Source organism: Galleria mellonella, unplaced genomic scaffold, assembly GCF_026898425.1.
Source record: "Galleria mellonella isolate WM207_F2 unplaced genomic scaffold, CSIRO_AGI_GalMel_v1 utg1267, whole genome shotgun sequence".
NCBI classification, from domain to species: Eukaryota; Metazoa; Arthropoda; class Insecta; order Lepidoptera; family Pyralidae; genus Galleria; species Galleria mellonella.
The window spans coordinates 1361603-1388952 of NW_026441987.1; the positions used below are offsets into that span (position 1 = coordinate 1361603).

The 27350-nt window shown below is 35.6% G+C and overlaps 1 protein-coding gene across 1 annotated transcript; it reads right to left on the minus strand.

The window, feature by feature from the left end:
• Positions 1-8499: 8499 nt before the first annotated feature.
• Positions 8500-27190, minus strand: LOC113517616 (UDP-glucosyltransferase 2-like). The gene is made up of 8 exons (XM_052900349.1): positions 26994-27190; positions 25866-25959; positions 24753-24948; positions 23412-23606; positions 13268-13490; positions 12436-12655; positions 9459-9678; positions 8500-8828 (listed from the first exon to the last, which is right to left on the minus strand). The coding sequence occupies exons 1-8, from the start codon at positions 27132-27134 to the stop codon at positions 8546-8548; spliced, it is 1572 nt and encodes a 523-aa protein (XP_052756309.1). The 5' UTR covers positions 27135-27190; the 3' UTR covers positions 8500-8545.
• Between the last annotated feature and the right edge of the window lie 160 nt (positions 27191-27350).

Consider the following 27350-nt stretch of genomic DNA (forward strand, 5'->3'; position numbering starts at 1 on the left):
TTTTCCTATATTATGAAAAAATTCCGAGGGAAAATGTAACCTAATTTCTTTATTATATAGCAAGCAAGCAGTTCATTACGAACGTTAAGAATTTGAATTACACTGTGCAAAGTTAGAAGTTGGTTAGAGTAAAATATGAGTGGTTTGGCTCGTTATCAGACCTTCAGGCTCCATCCCTTACTATTAGTTTCTTAATTCTCACCTGCTAATATTATAAACTATTGTATTTCAATAGAACATACTAAAAATGTAAACAAACAAATAATAGAAATAAAGAATCGATTGATCGATAAATGTTTCGGTTCGTTACAAATTTATTTACTGTATATCTATCTACTGATACACTCTTTAGAATCAACTTCCAGCAGCGGTATTTCCGAACCGATACGACAACATAACCTTCAAGAAAAGAGCATATTCCTTTTTAAATGGTAGGCAGCACACCTATGCTATGCTTCTGGTGTTGTAGGTGATCATGAGTGGCGGTGGTAACTTACCATCAGGTGAGCCGCATGCTAGATTGCCCTCTATGTTAAAAAAAAATTACTAGAATATATATAAGTACAAATCTATAAATGATAACGATATCTGTATCAAAATCCGTTGAATGGTTTAGAAGTAAGCGGAAAAACAGACAGACTGACAAAATTTGATTTTTTTTTTCTTAATTACATACTTTTAACAAACATTACAGTTTCAAAAACAGTTTTACTAATAATATAATTATTTCTATTGAAATTCTGGACTGAAATATAATATGTTCATACTGGAATTTTTATGACGTGCACACATATTTCATTTTGTGCATGGACCAAATTTATTTTTATGTTTACATATTCTTCTCACGCTTTTAATTCCGACAAGAGATGGCCCTCGGCATAAATTTTTGTACGGTCATAATAAAACTCCAAAAATTTCATGGTACAATGCACACGTGTTATGAAAATATATGGATAGCTTGCGCAAAAGGAAACTTTTCCCCTGAATATAATATCCATCATTTGCTCTGAATTTCTAATATCTATTATTATATATCTATACTATTAAAATAATAATTATGTATTTTATCAACAGGTATATTAGAATACTTTAATAATAGCCGTATGGTCCTGGCATAGAGTAGGCCAGCCCTTCCTTTCCCGTGGGGGTCGTAAGAGGCGACTAAGGGAGGGCGAGAGATGGGCAGCAGCGTCTCTCTTGAAACATCTCCAAAGCCTAACTGATGTTGCCAATCTACTTACTAAGCATGCCAATTACTGGCAAAATCCCCAAGGAGGCTTATATTCAGCAGTGGAGAATTAAAAGCTGATATGATTATGATATTAAAATACAATACTAAATAATAATATTATATCAGCCGTTAACTGTCCACTGCTAAACATAGGCATCCCCCATTAAGGGGATTTCACCACTAATTGCCATGTTCTGTTGGCGGATTGGCAACCACAGTTATGCTTTGGTAATGTTTAAACATTAATTAAAAAATCAATTTTCAAACCAATTTACAGTAGCAAATTACTGACGGAGTTATTAAGTAACAAAAATAAGATAAAATATAATAAAATTAGGAACCTTTTTCTTTGTGAAGTTAATTGAAAATATACGTATATACCAAACTTAGTAACAATTGCTCGAGCCTTTAAAGCGATAAGAGATGACAAACAAACAAAGAAATAAACTAACAGACTTTCATAATATAATATGATATGATGTGATATGATGTGATGTGATATGATATGATATAATATTAAAATGTATTATTGTATAAAAAAAAATCCAGATATATTTTCGAATACAAATATTCGTATTGTGTATTATGAAATGATTAATCTACGAGATCACTTAGTAGTGGTCGAGTTTATAAATCGTATAAACTCTGCTGGCTAAGTGAGGACAGGCCATGCTTTTATATTACAGGCGTCACCTGCGCCAGGAATCTTCTACTTACGTGGCATCTTATATTATACTCGTATAGATAGAGAATCGAGCCTCAAAAACGGGTCGACTTTTTGCCAACTAATTGTCCTGACATTTTTTTTATCAGTGTTCTATACACTTACGTATAAAATGTATCTGGACATATTATTTAGTAAATAAAATGAATGTTCACACATTAATAAGATGCAGAAATTAGAAAGACAAATATAGAAGTTATAAAGGAATCACTCATGACTATCTATCACACAAAATTGTATGAAAAAGTTGATCCGTTTCTCTCAAAACATTTCTATATAATCTAACCGTAGCATCTACCATATTATAAGGCTTTTTATTATAAGGCTACTACTTTGGCGATCGCTGGTAGATATCATTATTAATCTATACTTAAAATAATAAAAGAAAACAGTTCGTTTATTTGTTAGTTTAAACACGCTTATCTCTAGAACTCATAGTTGGATTTTTTTTAACTTAATATTTCATGCCTTGCGATATATAAAGACTATTCAACATCGTATAAAACCATGAGTGAAGTCGCGGAATACAGCTTGTATTATATTCGTAAGTATGAAAATGTGTTTGTTTTTTTTTTGATGGGTGAAAATGGTATTGTTATGGTGGTAACCCCGCCTACGCTGACGGAATACGCTGGCGGAGCACAAGTGAAGGGTGATAGATGAGAATGAAAACAGGCCAGTTAGCCCATCATGATGAATTCATCAGGAATTAACCATGATAGTTTCCAGGGGGAACCGCGAGGAGGTCGCCCTAGTTGGGTATATTGCTAGCAATAGGATTCTTAATCTGCATTACTAACAATCCCTTTCCCCCAAATGTGTTTGTTTGCTTGTTTGTTATATCTTATCGACTTAATGTCATAAATGATTATAAACTTTGGTATACAAGAATTTATCGTCGCACCGCTCTCCATCACGCTAGAACCTAAATGGTCACGTACAGTGCTATTTCAAAGAAATTACCTATCGCAAACGCTCAGGCTGTGAAATGAGCTCCTTGCTGAGTTTTTCTCTAGAAACAACAGTATGGAGTTTTTCAAATAGTATATTAAAATTTCTTCAGGTTCGGCAAGTGACACCCCTAGTGTTGCAGGCGTTCATAAGTCACAGTGACTGTTTACCATCAGACGGGCTGTATGCTTGATTGCCACTGATTGTGGTATAAAAAAAAATCATTCGACATATTCCAGTCATGTCACAAGTCAAAACCAATATACAATATATTTAAAAAAAAGATTCAAAAAAACACCCTTACCAAATCCGAAATTGCTATAGTTTCGTTCCCTTAAATTCTAATATATCGGTGAAATGTGCTATTAGCTTAGGGTAATAAGTGCCCCTGACTACCCCAGTCGGGATTACGGTCGTTAACATAATTCACGATACAATTTATAAGTTCTTAATTTAATGTATGATACTTTTTAGTGTGTGAATGTTGTGCGCTGTCTTAGCCAATTCTTCGCCTATTTTAATTATTCTTTTTTTTATTAATTGTATTTTACTCTTATGTTGTTTCTATATTAATTTTAAGGTTTTAAAGTAATTTTTGTTGTGTATAAATCTTAATTTATTCATTTATAATTAGAAGCAAAAGAAACATTTAGGTCAAGGTCGTAAAAAATTTGCATGTATTATATATTTGCTCTTATACAGACTAAGACATAGTCGTATCAAGACCTCTTGGCACTGTAGCCACCGACCGCTTGCCAAATAAAAGATTCTGAACCTATTAGGCATACGACTTCTTATTTTATGACATAATTTGGCAACTTATAATATTTTAAAAACACATATTAGTTTAATAAAGCATTTTAATTCAATTTAGCTCATCAACTGACTTAAAAAAAAATTGTCAATTCGGAGATAATTTTTGTATGTTACCTCCAATTGTCGTTTACAGTTATAAACCGGTTTAGAATTTTTTTTTATACAACTTAGAATGGCAAACAAGTTGACGGCCCACCTGATGGAAAGTGGTAACCGTCGCCTTTAGACATGAGCAGTACCATGGACATAACAGAAAAGGACATCTCTGAAAGGATATATAAAATTTCTGTTAGGCGAATCTATTTCAGATTCAAATTTTATCAAAATCGATACAGTAGATTAGTTTTTAAATCAGAATAACTAACTGGTTTTGCAATAATGACAGTCCGTTTTTTAAGGAACACAATCTTAATTATTTCTGACTTTCTATTGGGAGGCCCATGTTCAGCAGTGGACGGATAATGACTGAAATGATGATGATAAATCTTAATTATATTAGAACTTATTAGATATTTTCACCAGAGGGAGACTTTGTACAAAAGTCGATTGCTTGGATATCTCTGTCCCATTCGTGTTTCTACCGTGAAGCAGTTGTGTTTGCATGACTGTGTTTCCGTCTAAAGGGTGGGATATGGCAGGCAGGGTTCAGAGAAATAACATCTCGAGTCCTCAGGAATGGCAACGCATGGGGGCTATCATGGGCGGAACAGTATACTCTGTTATGTCCATGGTACTGCTCATGTCTTTAGGCAATGGTTACCACTTTCCATCAGGTGGGCCGTTGGCTTGTTTGCCATTCTAAGTTGTATAAAAAAAAAGATATAATTATAAAGATATTTTATCTAAATTTACTTTAGTAAAAAAAAAATAACCTCAGTTATATTACCTATATAATAAGAGTATAGTGCATGCAAATGTGTTTAAATTTCCTTCATGAAGATATCATATCCATTAATTGAATTTCATTAAACATAATGCAGATATTTTAGTTAATGGAGCAAGATTGAAATAATAATTATTACATTATATTGTTTTGATGTTCAGGATATAGTTCTTAGAATAACTTAACATAATTATTCTAAGAACAACACTATTAGATCACAATCCGTATAGCCTAAGATCTCGCTTCCAAATTCTGCAGGTAATCTGTCTTTCTTCTACATAAAACTTTTTAATGAAAACTGATTTAAATTAAGGACTTGACTAGAAAGAATTGAAAGAGGTTGGCTGCTTTCAGTTATCCGCAATCTAGTGTTGCCATGTCAAAACAGGTACAATAATTTTGTTAAATTTCCTCTCAATATGCTTTTTGAAAAGATTTACAGCGAACGAAGGTTTATTCTTTCCTATACATGGTAATATATGACGGTCTCAAAAAAATGCTCACAAGTAAGGATTATCTGCGTCTAATGTTTCGTTCCAAATGAATGGTGCTGCATTTATGGGAAATTGGTTCGTTCTAATAAAACCTCACTAAATGGAAGTTTATTCTTTTCTCTATGCGACAACATAAGATTGTTTATAAAAAATGGTCACAAGTAAGGATACCAGGTTCCTATACTTTTTTTAACGTCAAGAAAATGCATCATGCCGACCCCATACAGCTTAGGAACCATATGGGTACTGCTGATGTTTTACTGGCTAAACAACCTGACGATAAACTCCAACTCAGAAGAAAAGTGCTGTGGGTTCTTATTTGAATTCGGCCAAGAACAAGGTTACAATACAAGGTTGTGAGTAATTGAGAGCAGACACCCAGCATTTTATTATATTTTAGCTCATCTTTCATTTCGAATCATCATGATCACTATCACATCAGCCGTTAACTGGCCACTATTGGACATAGGCCTTCTACATAAGGCGAGTTCGGCTAGCAGTTGCTATGATTGATAGACGGGATGGCAACCGCAGTTAGGCTGTGTTATTTTAAGTGGGACGCAACTGCCAATCTCACAACCATTAAATTCCCTTACGATACCCATGGATAAAGAAGGGGTGGCCCATTCTATGCCGGGACCACACGACAATTGATTTCAAATAAGTTTCATTAAAAAATCATACCTGCAGAATTCTGCTGCGGGATCTTATACTATTAGTAGTTATTGTTCTAATATCTAAACTAATCTGACGTTACGTGACATATGCTGTCAAAGACCCAAATTTCATGCGAAACACAATAATTGGGAATTTACCTTATGGTAACTAATTTTCAATTATTATTTCTAAGAATCGCAGGTATCCCGTCACGTGAGCTGTTTAAAGTTTTACTCGTATACGTTTACCAGAGGGAGACTTTGTACAAAAGTCAATTGCTTGGGTACCTCTGTCCCATTCGTGTTTTAACCGTGAAGCAGTTGTGTTTGCATGGCTGTGTTTCGATTTGAAGGGTGGGATATGGCGTGAATTTACAGGGTACAGAGGAATAACACCTGAGTCCTCAGGAATGGCAACGCATGGGGGGTATCATGGGCGAAACAGTATACTCTGTTATATCCATGGTACTGCTCATGTCTATAGGCGACGGTTACCACTTTCCATCAGGTGGACCATCAGCTTGTTTGCCATTCTAAGTTGTATAAAAAAATAAAAAAATATATAAGAATACATTTTGTATTATTTTTTTATTTATAAAATTTCATAATTCTCGGACTACTTTTTGTAATGGGCGGAGCACCAATGAGAGATAATGGATGAAGATGAAATCCAATCAGTTAGTCCATCGTGATAAATTCTCTGGAATAAATCGCAATGATTTTTTAATGACGTTTGTATAAGAGAAAAAAGATATGAATAGCCCATTATCATAGACTTCTGTCTGTAACGCCATAAATGTACCTGCATGATCATAAGTGGGACAGATAGACATTTATGACTTTAACACACCATACAGTGATGACAAACATAACACAGACAACAATTAAAACATACAACTAATCTAATATATATATATAATATTCTTATATCCGCCGTTAACTGTCCACTATTGAACAGGCCTTTCTAAAAAGGGGAGTTTTACGAGTAGTTACCACGCTTGGCAGGCAGATTGGCAACCACAGTTAGGTTTTAGCAATGTTTTAAAAGGGACGCTGCTGCCCATCCCTCGACTATTAAGTTCCCTTAATCGCCTCTTAACACGCCCACGGAGAAGGAAGGGGTCCATTCTATGCCAGGACAACACGGCGATTATAGTTCCTGCTACAATATAATTATAACAACAAAACATCAATATTATGATGAAAAACAAAGGAAAATTATATAGAAAAGAAGAAAATTTACGATGCAATAACACAGGAGGGCCTGAAAACATATTTCGTTTTGTCGAAGTGAATTCGCCGCCCTTTCTTTATCTGACTTAACATTATGGCGCCGTAGTACATAATATATTTTTATTATACCGCCATATGTAAAAATATTGAGATTGTTGTTAAAAATATCGGTATATAAGCAAAGATAGAACAAGAAGAAACTTACCTATCTATCTACTGTTATACTTTTTATTTATACTAGCGTCCCTACGTCGCACTGATGGACATTTTTACATTTTAAAAAGTTGCCATTAAGGCTGCACACGCGATGGAAGCTTAAAAATGGAGTAACTTCTCCCATTTTCTCAACATTTCCCTTCACTGCTCTGCTCCTATTGATCATAGCGTGATGAAAAGAATACTATAACCTGCCCAGGAGTATGAAGAATAATTGTACCAACTTTCGTTAAAATCCGTCGAGTAGTTTTTGTTTCTATAACGAACATACAGACAGACAGACAGACAAAAATTTTACTAACTGCATTTTTGGCATCAGTATCGATCACTAATCACCCCCTGATAGTTATTTTAGAAATATATTTCAGGTACAGAATTGACCTCTCTACAGATTTATTATAAGTATAGATTTCAGCCACTGACCACTGCTGGATGGAAGCCTTCATGCCCATAAGGGAAGTTTTGCCAGTAGTTGCCAAGCTTGGCAGGTGGGTTGGCAACCGTAGTTAGGCTTTTAGAAATGTTCTAAGAGGGACACTGCTGCCCATATCTCGCCCTCCCTTAGTCGCCTCTTACGACACCCATGGGAAAAGAAGGGGTGGCCTATTCTATGCCAGAGAACACATGACGATACTACATACTCTGTTATACTTACTAATATATATCTATTTTAATATTATAAAGAGAAAAGATTTTTTGTTTGTTAGTTATGTATAAACTCACTAAACCGATTTTAAAAATCCTTTCACCTACAGAAAACTAAATTATTAATTACATATCGTATTCTCATCGTCATATCAACTGTTAACTACCCACAGTTGAACATAGGTCTCTCCCATTAACAGGGGTTTTATAAGTCGCTGCTATGCTTGGCAGGCGGATTAGCAATCGCAGGCTGTCCATCTCTCGATTTCTAAGTTCCCTTAAGAGGCGACCTCTCACGACACCAACGGGAAAGGAAGTGGTGGTCAATTCTATGCCGGGACCACATGGCACATATATAATCAGCTATATATTATTTAAATAAAAAAAAGGTCCTTCGAAAATGACAATAATGTAGTCAAAGGTATCAAAAACTTACCTATTAAATCTAATTTTTTTTTTTTTAATTATCCCTTGTATTACTGTGGCCATTCTTTTTTCAATATTGAAATTAGACTTTTTATGTAACATTATTTAAAAACATTGCAATTAAACTATATTGCAATCTACATACATACATACATACATATCTGTCACGCCTGTCTCCTATTAGGGTAGGCAGAAACAATCTAAACAAAAATAAAACAAATAAAGCAAAAACTATTAACAAAAATCTAATAAAAAAAATCAAATTTACAATCAATTCCTTTTCGTTTTCTTACTGTCACTTCTTTGTTTCGTTTTTGTTGATTTACAGAATATTGATTTAATTGCCAGTGTTAACACATAAAACGATAGAATTAGAACAACGGCTAGGTCCAGGTAGAACTTCTGGTAGAGAGGCACATGTAGCGCTGGTGAGCGGAGGTGCGGAGCGCCACCTGTACGTATCACGTGTTCAACCCAATGCACCACCTCCGCCCCAGGGGATACCGGCCGGTCGTGATATATTTTACTGAGCTCCCACGCTTTCCTTCTGTACCTGCATATACAAATACGAGTATAAAAGATCAGTTATCTCTTTCTCTCTTTAACTATTATCAGCTTTGCACAGAGAGTACCAAAGGTAACATAAGATTATTCTGTGATTTTGTTGTTAAAATTTTTTATACTTACTCAAAGTAGCTGTTTGCCGTTACCTTCATACGTGGCGGTAGCATATTTTTAAATTATTAATTAAAAATTATATATGTAAAGAAAGGATGCTTAGCGACTGACTGACTGACCCATATATCAACCGGCAGCCGAAATCGCTGAATCTAAAAATAGCCTCCCCCATAAGAGTGGTTTTGCCAGCAGTTGCCACGCTTGGCAGACGGATTGGCAGCCACAATTTATCTTTTGGTGATGTTTTAAAAGGAACGCTGCTGCCCATTCCTCCACCTTAAGCTTACTTAGTTGCCTCTTACGACACCCACGGGAAAGGAAGGTATTATATCATAATAATCTCTATATCACTTTGGCTGGCTGTTAGCTTATTTGCCATTCCAAAATTCAAGAACACACAAATTACACACCTGGTAATACAGGCATTTCTAGAATGCCTGTATTACCAGGTGTGTAACAGTAACAATTTGACAGTCTTGATAAAAAGTGGTATAAAAAAACTTACCCCGAATCACTCAACATGGTCTCAATAGCCGGCTTCAAATCATGCGGCAAGTTGGTAGTCAAGGGGACATAGATAGCATAGCCTTTTGTTACAGCCCTGTTTACATTGAGGAATTGATCAAAGAATATTGGCACGCCTATTGTTGGCACACCAAAGTGTATGGCTTCAGTGGATGACAGCAAACCACCGTGAGATATGAAGAACAAACAGTTTGGATGGGCTGGAAACAAAATTAATTAATATTTGTATTATTAGTATATAGGAGAAAATGAAATTAAACCTTTTTTAAGAATTTTTAATCAGACTTTGAAAAATAATTCGAATTTACTTTTTTTTAAGTTTTTATTTATTTAATCCTCTATTTAGAAACCACTTTAGAAGCATTTTAAAAACGTCTTGGCTCAATTGCTGAGATCATTATTTTAAATGTCTGACCGATACCAAAAGTTTATATTTCAATTTCTTAACAAATCTTCAATGAGGAAAAATATACCTAGAGAAAGTATAAATTAGGTTAATTATGGTTAGGTTATTATATATATATAACTATATCTGTCACGTTAAATTTTAACATACTCGGCGAAATATCTGCATGTCGAGTATTTCTTTCACTGCAATAGTAAAAGTCGACAAATGCCTCTAACTAGTAGTTCCATTGCTAGCAATAAATGTTTCCAAACATTATCAATGTTACATTATCTCTACTCCCTTTTTCTTGTCTTTTTTTTTCACTGGTGTAAGTGTAGGTATATGCTTACGAGGTACCAACCGTCGACACATACCGATAGTATTTCATTTTCATCCCATAAAATACCTTTGATTAACCCACTAGGAATTATAGTCGTTAACATGTCTATTTTTTATCACAAATTATCTAATTGTCATGCATATTAATTAATATTTTTAATTTATTTCAGTTCTTCGGATATATGTATATAAAATTTTTCTCATCGTAATATATATAACTCTAGTATAAAATATTAATCTAGAAAAGAACTCAAAGAAGTGTGACACTCAATTATCCAAGCCGAAAGCTAGGGCTTGAAATCACGCGAGTTTAGAACTTTCTCCCGAGACCAAACCTACGAGGAATTTGTATAAGACAAATTACTTACGAACAATTTTGAATGCTCGTAATAGAATTCAAATTTGGAAGCTAAACTTTTATGAATTAAATTTTTTAAGAGCGTCATTGCTACGCTAAGACTAAGGTTACAAATGCATTCTATGTTCATTTCAGTAATGCTATAAAAACCTTTAAAATAAATGCAGTCTTCTCATTGGCTTTCTTGCTTATTAAATATAATATTTCACTATAGAGAAATTTTAAATTCTAAATGAATTGCGTTAAAGAAGTTGAGAATATTTATGTTTGTAATGTTTATTGTGAGAAATGACTAAATCCATCATAATGAAAGGTAAAACATTTACGACGACCGTTTATAACAAAAGTAGGACAGAAGCCTGAACTAATGCGCGACATTTTAAATAAAATACATTAAGTTAAGGATAAATTGACATAATATCTGCTATTCTCCCCAGTTTGAAAAGCTTAACAAGATTTTTAGTAATGCCGGTAAAATATTATATTATAATGTGCAATATAACTGTAATAAATAAATAGAATAATTTTCCTAAAGTCAAGAACGTTTATGAATAGCAAGTGAATGAAGCTTAAATAGTTATTAATTTGCTTGTCCATTAGCTGCGAAAAACATTTGGGATCAATTGATTAATTACTATCTTTTAGTGGAGCTTAAGTGTTTTTGAAGTGAAGTAATTACGAAAATTAGATAAATTGATACAAATTTAACGATGATTAATATATGAAAATGATATAAACTCAGTTAAAAGACTATGCATAAACTTGAAATCCAATAATATCTATGTATCTAGTCTAAACTAGCAAACCCGTAAGTTAAATGTGGAAAGTTCTTAAGTTATATGTTATAGTGTAGGATGGACTAGAAGGTAAAATAATAGTTGTTAAAATCTTCAACTATGTATATATATATATATATATATATATATATATATATATATATATATATATATATATATATATATATATATATATATATATATATACATATATATATATATATATATATATATACATACATACAAGCAACATATGAAAACAACCGAGACAAATTAAATGCAATTTTCTTTTATGTACACTACACCATAATATCAATTCAATCTATAATACAATAGTATCGTTTAGAAAAAAATTGAATAATAAATCTAAACAAGCGGCAGTGTGTCCAGCCAAGTTCAAAGCTAAATAATAAAAAAGGAATTAGCGAAGCAGCAGCCGATATAATATATACTAATCAACATCCGGTATCGTTTATCCCAGCCTGAAAATCAAGATATCCATGCATTAGGATACAAACACATATAATGATGATCTGATTTATCTGTCAATTTATATAATTATTAGTCCTGCAAATTTGTTCTTGTAACTAGAACTTTTTGATAGACTGGAATAAAAGTAGCTTATATTTTATTCATCCTAAATACAACTAAATTTTATATTAAACTACATGTGTTGAGTTAAGTAGTAACCTCATTTACTCTATCGGTATACGCTAGTAGGGCACCAGTAATGATAGTTGAGGATGAAAGCAGCTCATCAGCCCAAGAATTCGACAAGAATTTACCACGATGATTTCCAGGGAGAACCGCATGAAGGTGGACCTGATAGAGTATATTGCTAACAATGGGACTGTTAAAATCCATTATTAACAAACCTTTGCTCCCATATGTGTTAAAATATTACCTACTAGTACACCAAATTACCATTTAAATATTACTAAAATACTCTTTCTTGCTTAAAAAAATGCCCAAGTTTATTAAGTATGAAAAAGCAACCAACATCCATTCATACGCCATCAAAACTTTCGTAGTTTTTATTCTACATATATATATATTTATTCTACATATATTGTAGACTTAATATTTAGATCAGTACCTAGTATACTTTGTTGAGGAGCCCACTTCAGTATATGTACATTTTTAGGTAAATTCTGCAAATCTGCCTCATATTTCCATATAACAGTCTGCTTCAACTCCCCGAAGACTTTAAGAAGTCCCTCTGTCACATCGTTCGGGATATCCTTACTCTGCCATGTGGATCCCATGCTGAAGTATATAACGCCATCTTTTGGATTGTCCATTAAACTTTGTAAGTCCTGTAATTATTTTTACTTCTATTATATCCATAATTTAAAATTATTATAATATCGTTTTAGTTGAAAGAAAATTTGAATAGGTGAAGAGAGCTCCCTGCCGAGGTTTTCCCAAGATACTACAGCATAGGGCTCTTCAAAAGGGGGGTAAAGGGGTAAATTACATGTATCATATCTCTCTATTAAGAAATAATAGAATTTCATTGTGCGTCCGATCACACAGTTTATAATTACTCCTCTCCATCCAAAGGTTACCTGGAAGAGATCGCTTTTAGCGATAAGGTCGCCCATTGTTTTCTCATTGTGATTATTTCTTGTAATTGTTTATATTTATAATAAATTTACTATTGTAATCTTTTGACAATAAAACAATAAAGAGTATCTATCTATCTATCTAAAGAGGTTTCTTCAGGGTCGACAACGTGCGCATAATACCCCTGATATTGCAGGCGTTCATAGGCTACGGTAACCGCTTACCATTAGGTGGGCCGTATGCTTGTTTGTCACCTCAGTGGTATAAAAAAAAGATGAAATCAAACATTTCCAATCGAACCTAATCTAATCTTGATTATAACATTCTTCTTTGTGAACTGAACCGAACTACTGAAAACTTACTTTCGGCAGCGGTTTCGCTGGAGATTCAATATGAGAGCCTCCGATAAACTTAAAGTTCTGCGGAGTGCTTGGCAAGTTTCCAACGGCGTGGTGTTCGTTACCAAATATTAAAGAGGCATTGTATATTAATTCCTTGTAATTAGGCAATCTCCTGCCGCGTTTCGCTAAAACCGGGCCAAAATATTTCTCATAAGCGGCCTCCTCTTTTGGTATAAGGAAAAATCTGTAAATTTAAGCGTACATTACACAGATTACTGTTTCGACAATATGAAAAGAGAACACGTAAATAACAAGGTATAGTGGACAAGATACAAATATTTTTTAACGAACAGATAGTAACTATTTTACTAATATAATAAAATTTTAACTACATGATGTGTGCACATAGAAGACATTTAAAAATTGAAGGAGACATCTTAAGAAACAAGAATTTTTATAACTTCCATCTGTCTATATGTACCGGCGTCACGTTAAAGCTACTGTACTAAATTGTATGCAATTTTCACATTTCTATTCTTAAAAAGCTAACTTTAAATATGTTATATATTTTATATTGATACGTCATCTAGAAGTTATTATTTACTTTTCGTACAAACTTGCGTATAATATCTAGTTATAAAACATTTTTTTGTAGATGTAATTTAAATTAAATATTTGTATAATTTTAATTTTTTTATAAGGCCACAGTAGAAACAAATCTTATTGTATTGTATTGTAAAATCTTTATTGTACATACAATAAGTTTTGGATATACAATGGCGGACTTATCCCACAGAGGGATCTCTTACAGTCAACCTCTGTCTGAGAGGCTGAAAGAAAACTACAGTTTTATTTTTGAATGTAAAAATTGCTATAAATAAAGATAAAACTTAATAATATATATAAAACTTAATACCTAGTTCAATTTAAAAATAAAGTTTTATACCTATATTTCAATAATAGGTAAATATATACACCTACTTATATAATATTGTGATGTTATGACTATATTGGAAGATTTTGAAAGTTGGTCGATTAAACATCACGTTCGAGTTACGGCGTCTTAATATTCATTTATTATTAACTAATAACTACATTCACCTCAAGCTTTCGATAAATTATAAGTGTATTCTATAAACTGTGTTATGTGATATCTATTTTTGACTTACAAGTGCATTTAAACAGATATTTCTACGAAAAATTGGAACCTATAAAGTAAAAATACCGTCATTAAAACAATTGTGGAGTGTTTTATAGAAACGCATAAGCGACGCGTTGTGCACGGCACTTAAGACCCTTTTCCCGCGAACTTATAATGTACAACTGCATTGTGATCGGAATTCGGATCTTGTTGTTAAGTTTTTTATAAAGAAATTGGCATTTGTCATCACCTGAGAAAATTTACACATAAAGGCAGGGAACTCATTCTGCACCTCCAGGAGAAATTATTATCCAGACATCCATCTATCTTTTTTGTGGATGAACAAACTATGCTCAGTTCCTGAATTGCTAAATAACGTAATTGAATTACTTAAATTCGAGCTGCATACATCGTAAGTAATTTTTTACACCAAATATGTCAATCAAATGTGGCGCTTGTGGTTCAAATATACTTACAATAGATTATATGGAATGCTGCACATGCAAAGAATTATATGATCTTCAATGTTTAAATCTAACACCTGAAAATTTTCTTGGATTCAGCCAAGAGTTTAAAAATAAATGGGTCTGCCCTTCATGCGTCTGCTCAATACCTAAAGGAGATAATACTAGTACTCCTGTTCGTTGTAGTACTACTAACTCGTACAATGCTTGTGCAACTACTGAAAATATTACCTTTTCGCGTGGTAATCGTTTAAAAACTAAAAACGATATTAGTCCAGCAGGCGACTGCAATATATCAACTCTTTTAAAAGAAATACGCTGTCTAAGGAAAGAAGTCCTTGACTTAAAGGATCAAAATCTAAGCATTATGCAGCTTCATCAGGATGTCAAAGATTTGAAGGCTGAACTGTCAGCAATGTCTATGAACATTACATCAAAACTAACGGAATATAATAAAAAATTGGAAGCTAATGATTTAGAAATGTCTCACCTGAAAGCATCCCTTACAGAAGTGCAACAAAAGCTTGCAGTTCAAGAGCAAAACAATATCATTAACGATATTGAAATTGTTGGAATTCCTGAAAACGATAATGAAAATTTACAGCATATCACCATAACCACAATGCGTAAGTTTGGTGTTGAGATATCAGACACCGACCTCGATCACGTATTCCGCGCTGGTTACCGTCGCCTGGATGCTTCTTCAACGGCAGCAAAAAACAAAATTTCGCGTCCTATTGTTGTAAAGCTGTTGAGACGACGGAAACGTATGGAACTTTTAAAAGCAGCAAAAGCTAGACGAAACACTACGACTGAAAATATTGTAGATGGACCACCGAAAACAATTTATATCAATGAACGCCTAACTTATAGTAATCGTCAGTTATTTCGCCAAGCCAGATCACGCGCGCAGTGCTGCGGCTTTCAATATTGTTGGATACGTGATGGATCGATATTCATTCGTAAAGCAAACGGAGCGCCGGCTATCCATATCAGATGTTTTGAAGACCTCGACCTGCGAATGGAAACATCGGGAATGCAGGTGCAATACACTGAATCGAAACAAAAATAATGGTATGGTGTGTTGTTGTGTTCGCTACCATTTTGTAAGGGTAATATTTTTTGGAAAACTTGTATATCGATTTATATTGACTCCTACATTGTTGATTGAGTCTTTTGTTTTTATACAATATTCATTAATTCTTATTATGTATACAATACAGATCATTAATTTTTCATCAATCTCACACTTACACATCCACCTACATAATCACTTCATGAATACTAAATATATACAGAAATATACTTGGCGTTATATTTTAGTTGTAAAATACAGTTTATCTTTTTCCTTTGCAATGCATAATATCATATATATAAATATTTTAATAAACTCAATAAATGTAATTATCCCTTATCTCATTCACAATGACTGAAACAAAATTACAAACAGTAACAGATATCTGTAATACATTTAGCATAAAATGTCACGAATGCGAAATACTGGAAAATAGTAGTAATATATTGACTAATGCTTACAACTTCAAATTGTTAACTTTTAATATTCGTAGTATTTATCATAATTTTGATTCATTCTTGGTGGCTTTGGCTAGACTAAACATAACTTTTGACATTATTATACTTACCGAATGTTGGCTTGCTGAAGATCAACCAGTGGGGCAAATTCAGGGTTATACTGCGTACAAAACTAAAAATAATTTAAATAAGAATGGGGGCGTTGTAGCTTACGTACTTACCACTTGGAGTATCACAGTGCGAGAGCCATCGTTTACAGAAGCAGAGTGTCTTGCAATCGAATTGCCTAACTCCATTGTTGTTCTTGGTTTGTACCGTTCTCCATCTTTCAGAATAATTGATAATTTTATTACATCACTGAGTGATATAATTGAAAATTATAAGAAAACTTCGACAATAATAATGGCTGGAGACATAAATATAAATATTCTGTCTGATCAGTGTAATTCTGATTACATTTCTTTACTAACTGAACAAAATTTTATACCAGTTATTACCAAATCAACACGTAACGATGCATGTTTAGACCACATATTTATTAAGTCTAGAAACTTGATCGCTATCGGTTTGGTTTGCAGAACTGATGTTACAGACCATGATTTTGCAATGTTAGGTCTCTGCTCAACTATTAATCGTACAAAGGACCCTAATAGATTTTTGCTTAGTACTGACTACACTGGTATCTCAAAAGAATTGCGTGATGTTGACTGGTCTTCAGTTAACAATGAAACAGATGTAGATAAAGCCGTTGCCACATTCTTAAAAAATATTTCCAAAGTGATAGACAAACACACTAAACGTAAACAAATTGGTAGATCGAAGTTTATACTAAAGCCTTGGATTACACAAGGACTCATTAGATGTATGAGGCATCGTGATCAACTTCACAATGACCTAAAAAGACACCCACAGGATTTAGTACGTCAACACATTTATAAGCGATATAGGAACTACCTTTCTGAAATTTTACACAAATTAAAAAAAGATTACAATAGAAAACTGTTAGAAAATAATAAAAATGATGCTAAGAGACTCTGGAAATCAATTAAAACAATAGCCGAATTTCCAAACAAAACTATTCCAACTGAATTAACAAAAATTAAAACCACCGTAGAAGAGTCTTTAAATTTTTGCAATGAATATTTTTCGAATATTGGGAAGAAATTGGCAAAAGACTCACTTATGAAAAACAATACAAATCAAGACACGTTGGTGAAAAATATTAAAATAAATAATTTCGCTAATCACTCTTTTTATATGCAACCAACAGACGTTCATGAAGTAGATAAATACATATGTCAGCTTAAGAATGACAGTGCTCCTGGTCCAGATGGGTTAAGGCCCACCTTACTTAAGGCAATTAGAAAAGAAATAGTGGTTCCACTGACTCATATCATCAATCTCAGTCTATCAAATGGAATTTTTCCAAGACAATGGAAAAAAGCTCTGGTAATTCCGATACACAAAAACGGTCCCAAAGATTGTCCAGAAAACTACAGACCTATATCGTTGTTGACTATGTACTCTAAAATACTTGAAAAAATTGTAAATAAAAGGTTAATGGACTTTTTTGAAATTAATAAAATAATCAGTGAAAGACAATTTGGATTTAGACGTAGTAAGTCAACAGAAGATGCAGTTAAATTGCTTACAGATCTTATTTCTAAGCAACTTGATAACGGAAAAAAATGTGTTGGGGTATTTTTGGATCTCGCCAAGGCTTTTGATACTGTGTCAGTGCCTATTCTCTTGAAGAAACTTGAAAGCTGCGGTGTTAGAGGTATGGCTCTGGAATGGTTTCATAGCTACCTAAGCGATAGATGTCAGTATTTGAGAGTTGGGGAATCTGTGAGCGAAGAACTATCCATCAATTTCGGCATTCCACAGGGAAGTGTACTTGGTCCGACGCTTTTTATTCTGTATATGAATGACATACACAATGTAATCTTACCTTCTGCAGATATCATTTGTTATGCCGATGATACAGCAGTAATTTTTAGTGATCACAATTGGGAATCCACAGTAAAAAATGCTGAAATAGGTGTTAGTAACATACGTAGCTGGCTCAATAATAATCTTCTAACGTTAAATATTGAAAAAACCAAAATTTTATGCTTTCACAAATCTCGTACCTCGGAACCAAAACAGTTAAAATTTTTAAAAATCCACAAGGTAACATGCATTGGTCATCTTTGTACTTGTGAAAGTATTACAAGACAAAGAACAATAAAATATTTGGGTATTGATATCGATGAAAATTTATCTTTTAAATCTCACATCATCAACACTGCAAAGCGAGTTAGAAAAACTACTTATGTAATGAGACTCCTACGTGACTCGGCTGATAAACGCACTCTCCGATTAGTGTATCTTACGCTATGCGAATCAATAATATGTTACTGTATTTTGATATGGGGTGGCATGGGAGTAACAGCATTAATAGAACTCGAGAGAGCCCAACGATCAGTGCTAAAGGTGATGTTAAAGAAATCCTTCAGATACTCTACGACTGCTCTATATAAGGAATCCAACGTTCTGAGTGTGCGACAACTTTACATCCTTAGGGTGTCCTTAGTAATGCATCGCTCCACAATTAACAGTCCGCATTATCCCAGGCTGATGGAAAAAAGAAACCCTACTGTACACCAAACCTGTGTGAAGTCCTACTTCGCTTCCCGTTTACCACTATTCATGTTTCCCTATGTTTATAATATAATATTAAAAAAATGTAAAATTATCCGATGTTCAGTGAAAGAAGCAAAATTAAAAATACGTAATTGGCTGCAATCTCTAACTTATATGCATACAGAGGATCTGATAAGACCTGTTTCCTAAAATATTTATTGAAATGCAAGCGCACAACACACACGCACACGTACACGCACACGCACACGCACGCGCGCACGCACGCACGCACGACACACACACACACACACGCACACACGACACACACACACAACTACACACTCAAACTATTACAAATTATTATATACGAGTATATTTATATTAAAATTATATTTATCCATATTAGTTAATAGGTTCCCCAGATACAGGCTCGACCCATATGGGGACCGTTGTTAATCAATTATGTAATCTACTGTTTGAAATAAAGATTATTATTATTATTTTTAAATTTTACCAAAATTCTCATCTCCCCTCTTAAGGAGAGGAGATGGCAACTAACCCCCGGCAGAAGCACAGTCGGCCGGGGTTCAGGGCCCCAGGGAGAGAAACCGGCGTACAATGCGGGCAGAATCTAAGAGCACCGCCTTCTGCATCTTTCCCGGGAGTGAGCCGCCCCGGAATCCCAACCGTCTGAGATGTTGTTCCAGACTGGTTGGGATAAGACCGTTCACCGACATAACGATTGGGATGATTTCGGTAGATGTCACCCCCCACATTTCGGTCACCTCGTGAGCCAGGTCGAGATATTTTCTCTTCTTCTCGGTTTCGGCTTTCACGAGGTTCTCGTCATGCGGTATGGTGACATCCACCAAAAACACCCTCGAAAGTGCCCGGTCCATCACCACGATATCAGGTTTGTTCGCAAGAACAGTCCTGTCCGTGATGATGGATCGGTCCCAGTAGAGCCTGACGCTGTCGCTTTCGAGGACCGGCTGTGGCTCGTACTTATAGTACGGCAACCTCTCATTCGCGAGGCCGTACTTCAGAGCTAGCTCTTGATGGAGTATTTTGGCTACCTGGTTGTGCCTGTGCAAGTACTCTGTGTTGGCAAGAGCTGAACAACCCGAAAGCACATGTCTGAGTGACTCTCCAGGATGGCGACATGCTCGACAGATGTCCTCAGTGCCATCCTTCAGAATGTGCTTTCGGTAATTGTTCGTCTTAACCACCTGATCCTGTATTGCACAGACAAAACCCTCGGTCTCTCCGAAGAGATCACCGAACTGTAGCCAGTGCACGGAGGTCTTCGTGTTTACGTACGGCCCGTGAAGGGCTTTGAAGAACCTTCCGTGCAACTCCTTCTCTTTCCATACGGCCTCCCGCTGAGAGGTACTCAAAACTTCGGGTTTTCGCCAGTCCTCTTTAGCCAGAGAAAGAGGGGTGAATCCTTTGTCACATTCTATGACCTCTCTATGCAAACCCTCGTCTCTTTTCTCCAGAAAATATGTCCTGAGGCTGTCAATCTCGCGGTTGTGCATGGTCTTAACGCTTAACAAGCCTCGACCACCAGCTTTCCGCGGGATATACAGCCTCATGACTGACGATTTCGGGTGATGCATTCTATGGAGGGTCATAGTTGTGCGGACTTTCCGATCCAGGGCTTCGAGTTCGGTTTGAGACCATCTGAGCACGCCAAAAGTGTAAAGGAGTACGGGTATGACCCAGCCGTTATAAGCTCGGATTTTATTGGCGCCCGACAAAGAACTTTTCAGTACTCTTGTAAGGCGCGCAAAAAATTCCTCGCGGACTGACTGTTTCATATCCGTCTCCTTCACACCGATGTTTTGTGACATGCCCAGATACCGGTATGTTTCAGCCTCGGAGAGGGTTTTAATATTAGAGGGATCTGTGGCGATCCCTTCAGTTTGAGTGACCCGTCCCCTCTGCACATGGAGGACCGCGCACTTGTCTATTCCGAGCGCCATTCTAATAGAGCTGCTATAATCGTTTACGATATTTAGCAGCTCCGTCAGGCGTTCGACGCTCGGAGCTAGCAGTTTCAAGTCATCCATGTACAGAAGGTGAGACACTCGTGTACCTCCTCTCCGATACTGAAATCCAGTCCCCGAATTCTCCAGTAAAGTACTGAGTGGATTCAGGGACAGGCAAAACCAAAGTGGACTCAAACAATCGCCCTGGAATATTCCTCTCTTTATCTCTATCCGGTCAGCGGTATCCGTCAATCGCTCGCCCTGGATAGTCAGGATCGTCGTCCACTGCCTCATGCATGCCTCCAAGAACACTCGAACTGTACCGTCGATCTTGTACAGCTCGAGTATCCTCCGGAGCCATGAATGGGGCACGGAATCGAACGCCTTTTTATAATCTATCCAGGCGGCGGAGAAATTCCGACGGTTCCGCTTGACCACGTGGCCAGCGACAGCATCAATGAGGAGCAGCTCCTTCGATCCGCGGCTACCGCCCCTGCATCCGTTCTGAGCGCTAGATAGGATCTTATTCTCGTACACATGACGAGAGATCTTAGCGCTCAGAACGGATGTTAACGTCTTATATATTGTCGTAAGACAAGTGATGGGGCGATATTTAGATGGATCCGCGGTATCGTCCGTCTTAGGAGCTAAATGAGTGATCCCGGTTGTAAGGAAGTTCGGGAGCGCCCTGTTTTCGAGGGCACTCTGGAATTGCACGGCTAAGGTCGCATGGCTGGCCGAGAACGCCTTTAACCAGTAGTGCTGCAATCCGTCGATCCCCGGACTTTTCCAGTTCGGAGCCCGACGGATCGCGGCAACCACGTCTTCCTCCGTAATGGCAATGGCGTTCATCGGCGTTATTCGAGCACATGCTTCCTCAACATCGTGCATCCATGCGCCCTCCTCATGTTCCACAGGTTCAGACCACAGCTGTCTCCAGAAGGCGACGAAATTGGCTGTTTCGGGTCTTTGTCCTGTGGGCTGTAGTTTTGGGCGCTCCAAGTTCCTATAAAACTTCCGTTGATCACTCATAAAGAGGCGATTCTGTTGATACCTCTCAACCCTCTCAGAGTACCGTCGGAGTCGCTTCCCCCATGCAGCGATCTTCTGCTTCAGTTCATCTATGCGCTCCGTAAGTTTGTGCCCGAAGTCCGGCTGGAACAGACGTACACCTGTCCCAGCAAAGGCCTCTTTTACGGAGCGCATAATTCTCGGGCGTGTGTTGCCCTCCCTGAAGCAGAGCAGTCTACCAATGAGGACTCTGGCCTGGGCGATCCGTCGTTCAATCCTTCTTTTCCAGGCTGGTTTCATATTATCCCTTTGGATATTACGTCCAGCCCGGGGCATTTTTGCGCCGGTATATCGGCATACTGCCAACGCAGCGCCAAACAGGATTGAACTCGTCTCTCCCAGGTCACCGCTGCCCTCAAGGTACTGAGGCAGCAGTCCATTTGTGGCCTCAATGGCATCCCGCGTCGCCACATTTGGATATATCCGGGGAAGCTTCGGTCTCTCTTCGAGGGGAGTTCTTCGGATCTCTAGAATCGCCTCCTCTAGTATGCTCCTCATATGCTCTATATCCTGGGAAGTTGTTCCGTCCGCATCCGCTTCTGAAAGCGTTTCGGCAACCACCTCTACGCTAGGTAGCACGTCTGAGATGGGTTGCTCTACGGTCGCGGAATTTGCTTCTGGAACAACTTCACTTCGCAATCGTTCGAGTTCGGTCGCGCTAAACATACCAGAGCGCTGTATGTACCGAACTCTGTCGGCTAGGTTCTGTTCCGAGACGGTTAGATCCGGTAAAAGACGCAGAAACTCGCGGTGCATTACTGCCCGGTATCCTGTTCTGCCTGTTTATTATTTATTATTATTATTATTATTATAACAATGGAATTTTACTAGAATTTATATTAAAAATAGACTTGCACGCCATTTGTGATAAAATATGGAGGCGTAATAATCTAATATTGTACCATCTATAATATCTATATTTAAGCAAATAAACTATTATTATTATAAACATATATCAATAAATTAATTACAAAATAACAAATCATCTGTATGCTTTGTATTAATTGTGCCATAAGTTTGAAATCAATTTTGTTAATTCTTTAAGTGCTATGGTTAATTTTCATATTGATCTTACATTAACTTTATGAAAGTTTAAACAGCCCTTGTTCTTTACACATATTTACACATATTACTTATTTTTTATTAGAAATTAGAAACAAATTTCTAGACACGTGATTTTGCATTCTGAATCGAAATATTATCAATTTAATGTTTGTATGAAATATTTCATCGTTCATCAATGTTTTCTACATTGAAGCCGCTGTTTGTTTTTTTTTTTCTAAACAACTGTGATTATTCATCAATAAATGTATCACAAGTAGCTAATATTAAATAATTACCTCTTCATTATATTCCATTTTATCAACGCCCATAACTCTTCAACTCTTTGCTGGAAGGAGAGAGGCAGGGTGTTTGAAGATAAATAATCAACAGTATAAGCAGGATTAGTTGGTTGATCAATCAGCTGCAATACCGACGATTGAGCTCCCATAGAATAACTCCATATCATCGGACAGTTGTATAATGCTGCAAATCTAGAAAACCATAATATTAGTGATCAAAACATAGCAGACATGTTTAATCTTATAAGGTTTCTAATGAAAAAATTACTTTCAATTCAACTATTTATTCTTTTTTTTTACAACACAGGGGGCAAACAAGCATGCGGCTCACCTGATGGTAAGTGACTACCGCCGCCCGTGGTCACCCATAACACCTACGGCATTGCAGGTTTGCTGCCGGCCTTTTAAAAAAAAGACTGTTTATTCGTGCACACAATTTCTAAACCACCCACAGAAAAGGAAGAAGTGGTCTTTTCTATGCCGGAACCACACGGGAATCACGGAATTCAGTTATATATTCTACCTGAATCAAATATCTGTACTTTTCACGATGATTGTGTAAATATGTATCACACACAACATAAATTTCTTACATTTACAGTAACTACTGTAATGTGAATATTATACATGTGTGTTAAAATAATGATTAAGGAAGTCGAGGCATATGTTTACCGTAGTACTTAGACTAGCACGAAGTATGTTACCATAATTACTAGAGAAAAAAAGAGAGAGAGAGAGACATTTCTACATTTAAATGTGCTTAAGAAAAAGTGTTACATTTATCACAACGGCATCAATTAGCTTTTTTTATGCAACTTAGAATGGCAAACAAGCTGACAGCCCGCCTGATGGAAAGTGATAACCGTCAACATGAGCAGTACCATGGACATAACAGGGTATACTGTTTCGCCCATGATACTCCCCATGCGTTGCCATTCCTGAGGACTCAGGTGTTATTTCTCTGTACCCTTAAATTTATTGCCATATCCCACACTTCATAGTCCTTCCTTCTAGTCACAAACTAAGCAAAGCTTATAGATACTATGAATTACAATAAAACAACTTATACATACAATAATAATAAGTGCACAATCATACCAACTGCCTGGATCACAAGCTAGGATTAGTAGTACAAGGAACCAAGCAACAAGCATTTGTAGAAACCAAGCCAATTTAGAATAATTTCTTTTCTAAATTGATCCGACCCCTTCAATTGACAATCAAATCCAAGACCTCATTTATATAGAGCGATATGCTTACCACTGCACCATAGACATCTTTATATATACTAAAACATTGTTTTTTTTTTGAATATAAAGAATTATTCGTAATACTTACGCGGCGTAAACTTCAGTTTCATACAAATCTGATATGACCACGTCGAAACGTACATTGGGATCATTTATAAGCTTTCTCACATTCTCATTCTCGAAGGTAAGAATAGCATTATGTACAGAAATTTCTTGAAGAGTACCAACATCATTCATCGGCACACCATTGTGCATAATAGCTCCAATATCCATAATACCATTATCTGTGGAAATTAGTTTATACTAATATCTATCTTCTTAGACTTTATTTTTATTCAACTTAGAATGGCAAACAAGCTGACGGCCCACCTGATGGAAAGTGATAACCGTTGCCTATAGATATGAGCAGTACCATGGACATAACAGAGTATACTATTTCGCCCATGAATGGCAACGCATGGGTGGTATTCTTTTACCATAATAATTAAATATTTTGGATACAATATATTCTCTGCTTAGAACTTTACGTGGTAACTTAATAAGTAACTAGTTTTTTATATATATCTTTATGTCGTCCCCTGTTTACTCTTCACTAGAACAATCAACTAGAAATTCACTATTACTTCTTCAGATAATATCTGTATTATCGTTTTATTTTCATCTAGATCTAGAACATTTCAAATTTTGTCTCGTATAGTATATCTTATACCAACCAAGTCATGACCATAAGGTCATAAGGTTAAATTTAGCTAAGCCTCAAATTTCCTAAGACGGTTCTCTCTACTAACAAACTAAAGCAAGACATGCAATATTCGGCCACCAATTACTTACCCCGTCAAAATAGATATTCTGATTTAATTTGAGCCGATACCAAATAAACAGAATTATACAATGCGTTCTATCTACGACTATGGAAATCATAGAATTTGGGATATGACAATGAAGTTATAAGGTACAGACAACTCCATTGTTCTCAGGATTCGCATCGTATGAGAACTACCATGGATGCTGTTCAACATTCTGTAGTGTTCATGGTACTGTTCATATTTATAGATGACGGTTACCATGTCCTATCACGTGGGCAGTCAGTTTGTTTGCAAGTTCTAAGTATTTTAATAACTTAAGAAGATTGGCTTATATTATAGAGCAAAAAAGAATATGTATCACTGCTTCTATTTTCAAATAAGTTAAATATTTTTACCTGGTAATGATTTTACGTTATCGCTGACATCGATTTGTTGAAGTTTATTCCCATATTTATGGTTCTTCAATGGATAAACAGTTATATACGTTACCTGCACAAATTTGCAATCGCCAATTAAATACGCTATTAATTTTATATATACTTTAGATAAAATTATTAAGAATAAGAAAAACTGTATTAATATGGCAGAGGTGTTCTTTCTAGTGATCTCTCCGGTTCTAGAGTAACTAGTTCTACGTTCTAGTACTAATCTAACTAGACTATACGGGTGTGCGACCTCGGGCTTCCGAGCCACTGCATCTTCTGACCAGTATCCCTTCCGCAACTGCAATGTCGCTCTTTTCTTTTCCCCCATAAATTGTTCATTCTTTACCAACTTTGTTTACTCACTCCCAAAGTCCTCCTCCTTTTTCCTAAATCCAAATAATTGGAATAAGGCAGGAAGATGATAATTATATTATCAGTTATATATTTACGTGTTAGGATAAATAGTACTTGAAAATAACTTGCTGAGCTCCAGGTGTACTCATCATGATGGGCTAACTGACCTGCTTTTTCATTCTCACCTATCATTCCTCACTGATGCCCCGCCAGCGTATACCGTTAGAGCAAACATGATTACCACTCCATTATCATCCATTCAAAAAGAATTTTATTATTTGAAAGCATGAAAATTTGGTTAAGCCAAATGTACCTACTGTGAACATTTTTATAAAATTTCAAAGATGAAGAGGGATATATATGATATTAATGGAAATTCCAAGAAATTCCAAGCCAAACAAAACAAGAATTTGATGTTGAAATAACGAAAGATATGTTGACAAAATATTACAATTTCTCCCATTCGAATATTTTATAGTGGGGTTTATGACATATAAAACATATATTTCCTTCTATGAGAAAAGGTCCGATTTATCTATGAACGAACACTTCATCGTATTATTGAAATTCTAGTTCGAAACTTCGGAATTAGTTTTCATGGTAGACCCCAAAGATAATTGTTACATTATATTAAATTAATACTAACAGAATCGAACAATATTTTGTATAAGAAAACTTCTATATCTACAAGGGAGTATTCGATCAATCTTACAATTTTTAAACAATCTTAAATGATGAAATTACCTCATGTCCAGAGTCTATGAGATTCCTTAAATGTCCCTCGCCCAAAATGCCAATACTCCTTACGGGCAAACTGTATATTAATAATACTTTATAAGCATCAACACTGCACATAAATAATGTAAATAGTATAAAAAGATTCATTGTACAAGTCTCGTTTAACTTGTGGACATGCGAACACTACTGATATGTGTTACTAAGAATATTATCTCTCACATGTACTCGTACCTATAATATTAAATACAGTACAGTCAACAAAAATATTCCAATTGTTCTTGTGTGATTTTTTAACCGACTTCGAAAAGGAAGATTCTCAATTGGGTTGTATTTTTTTATGTTTTGTTACCTCATAACTCCGTC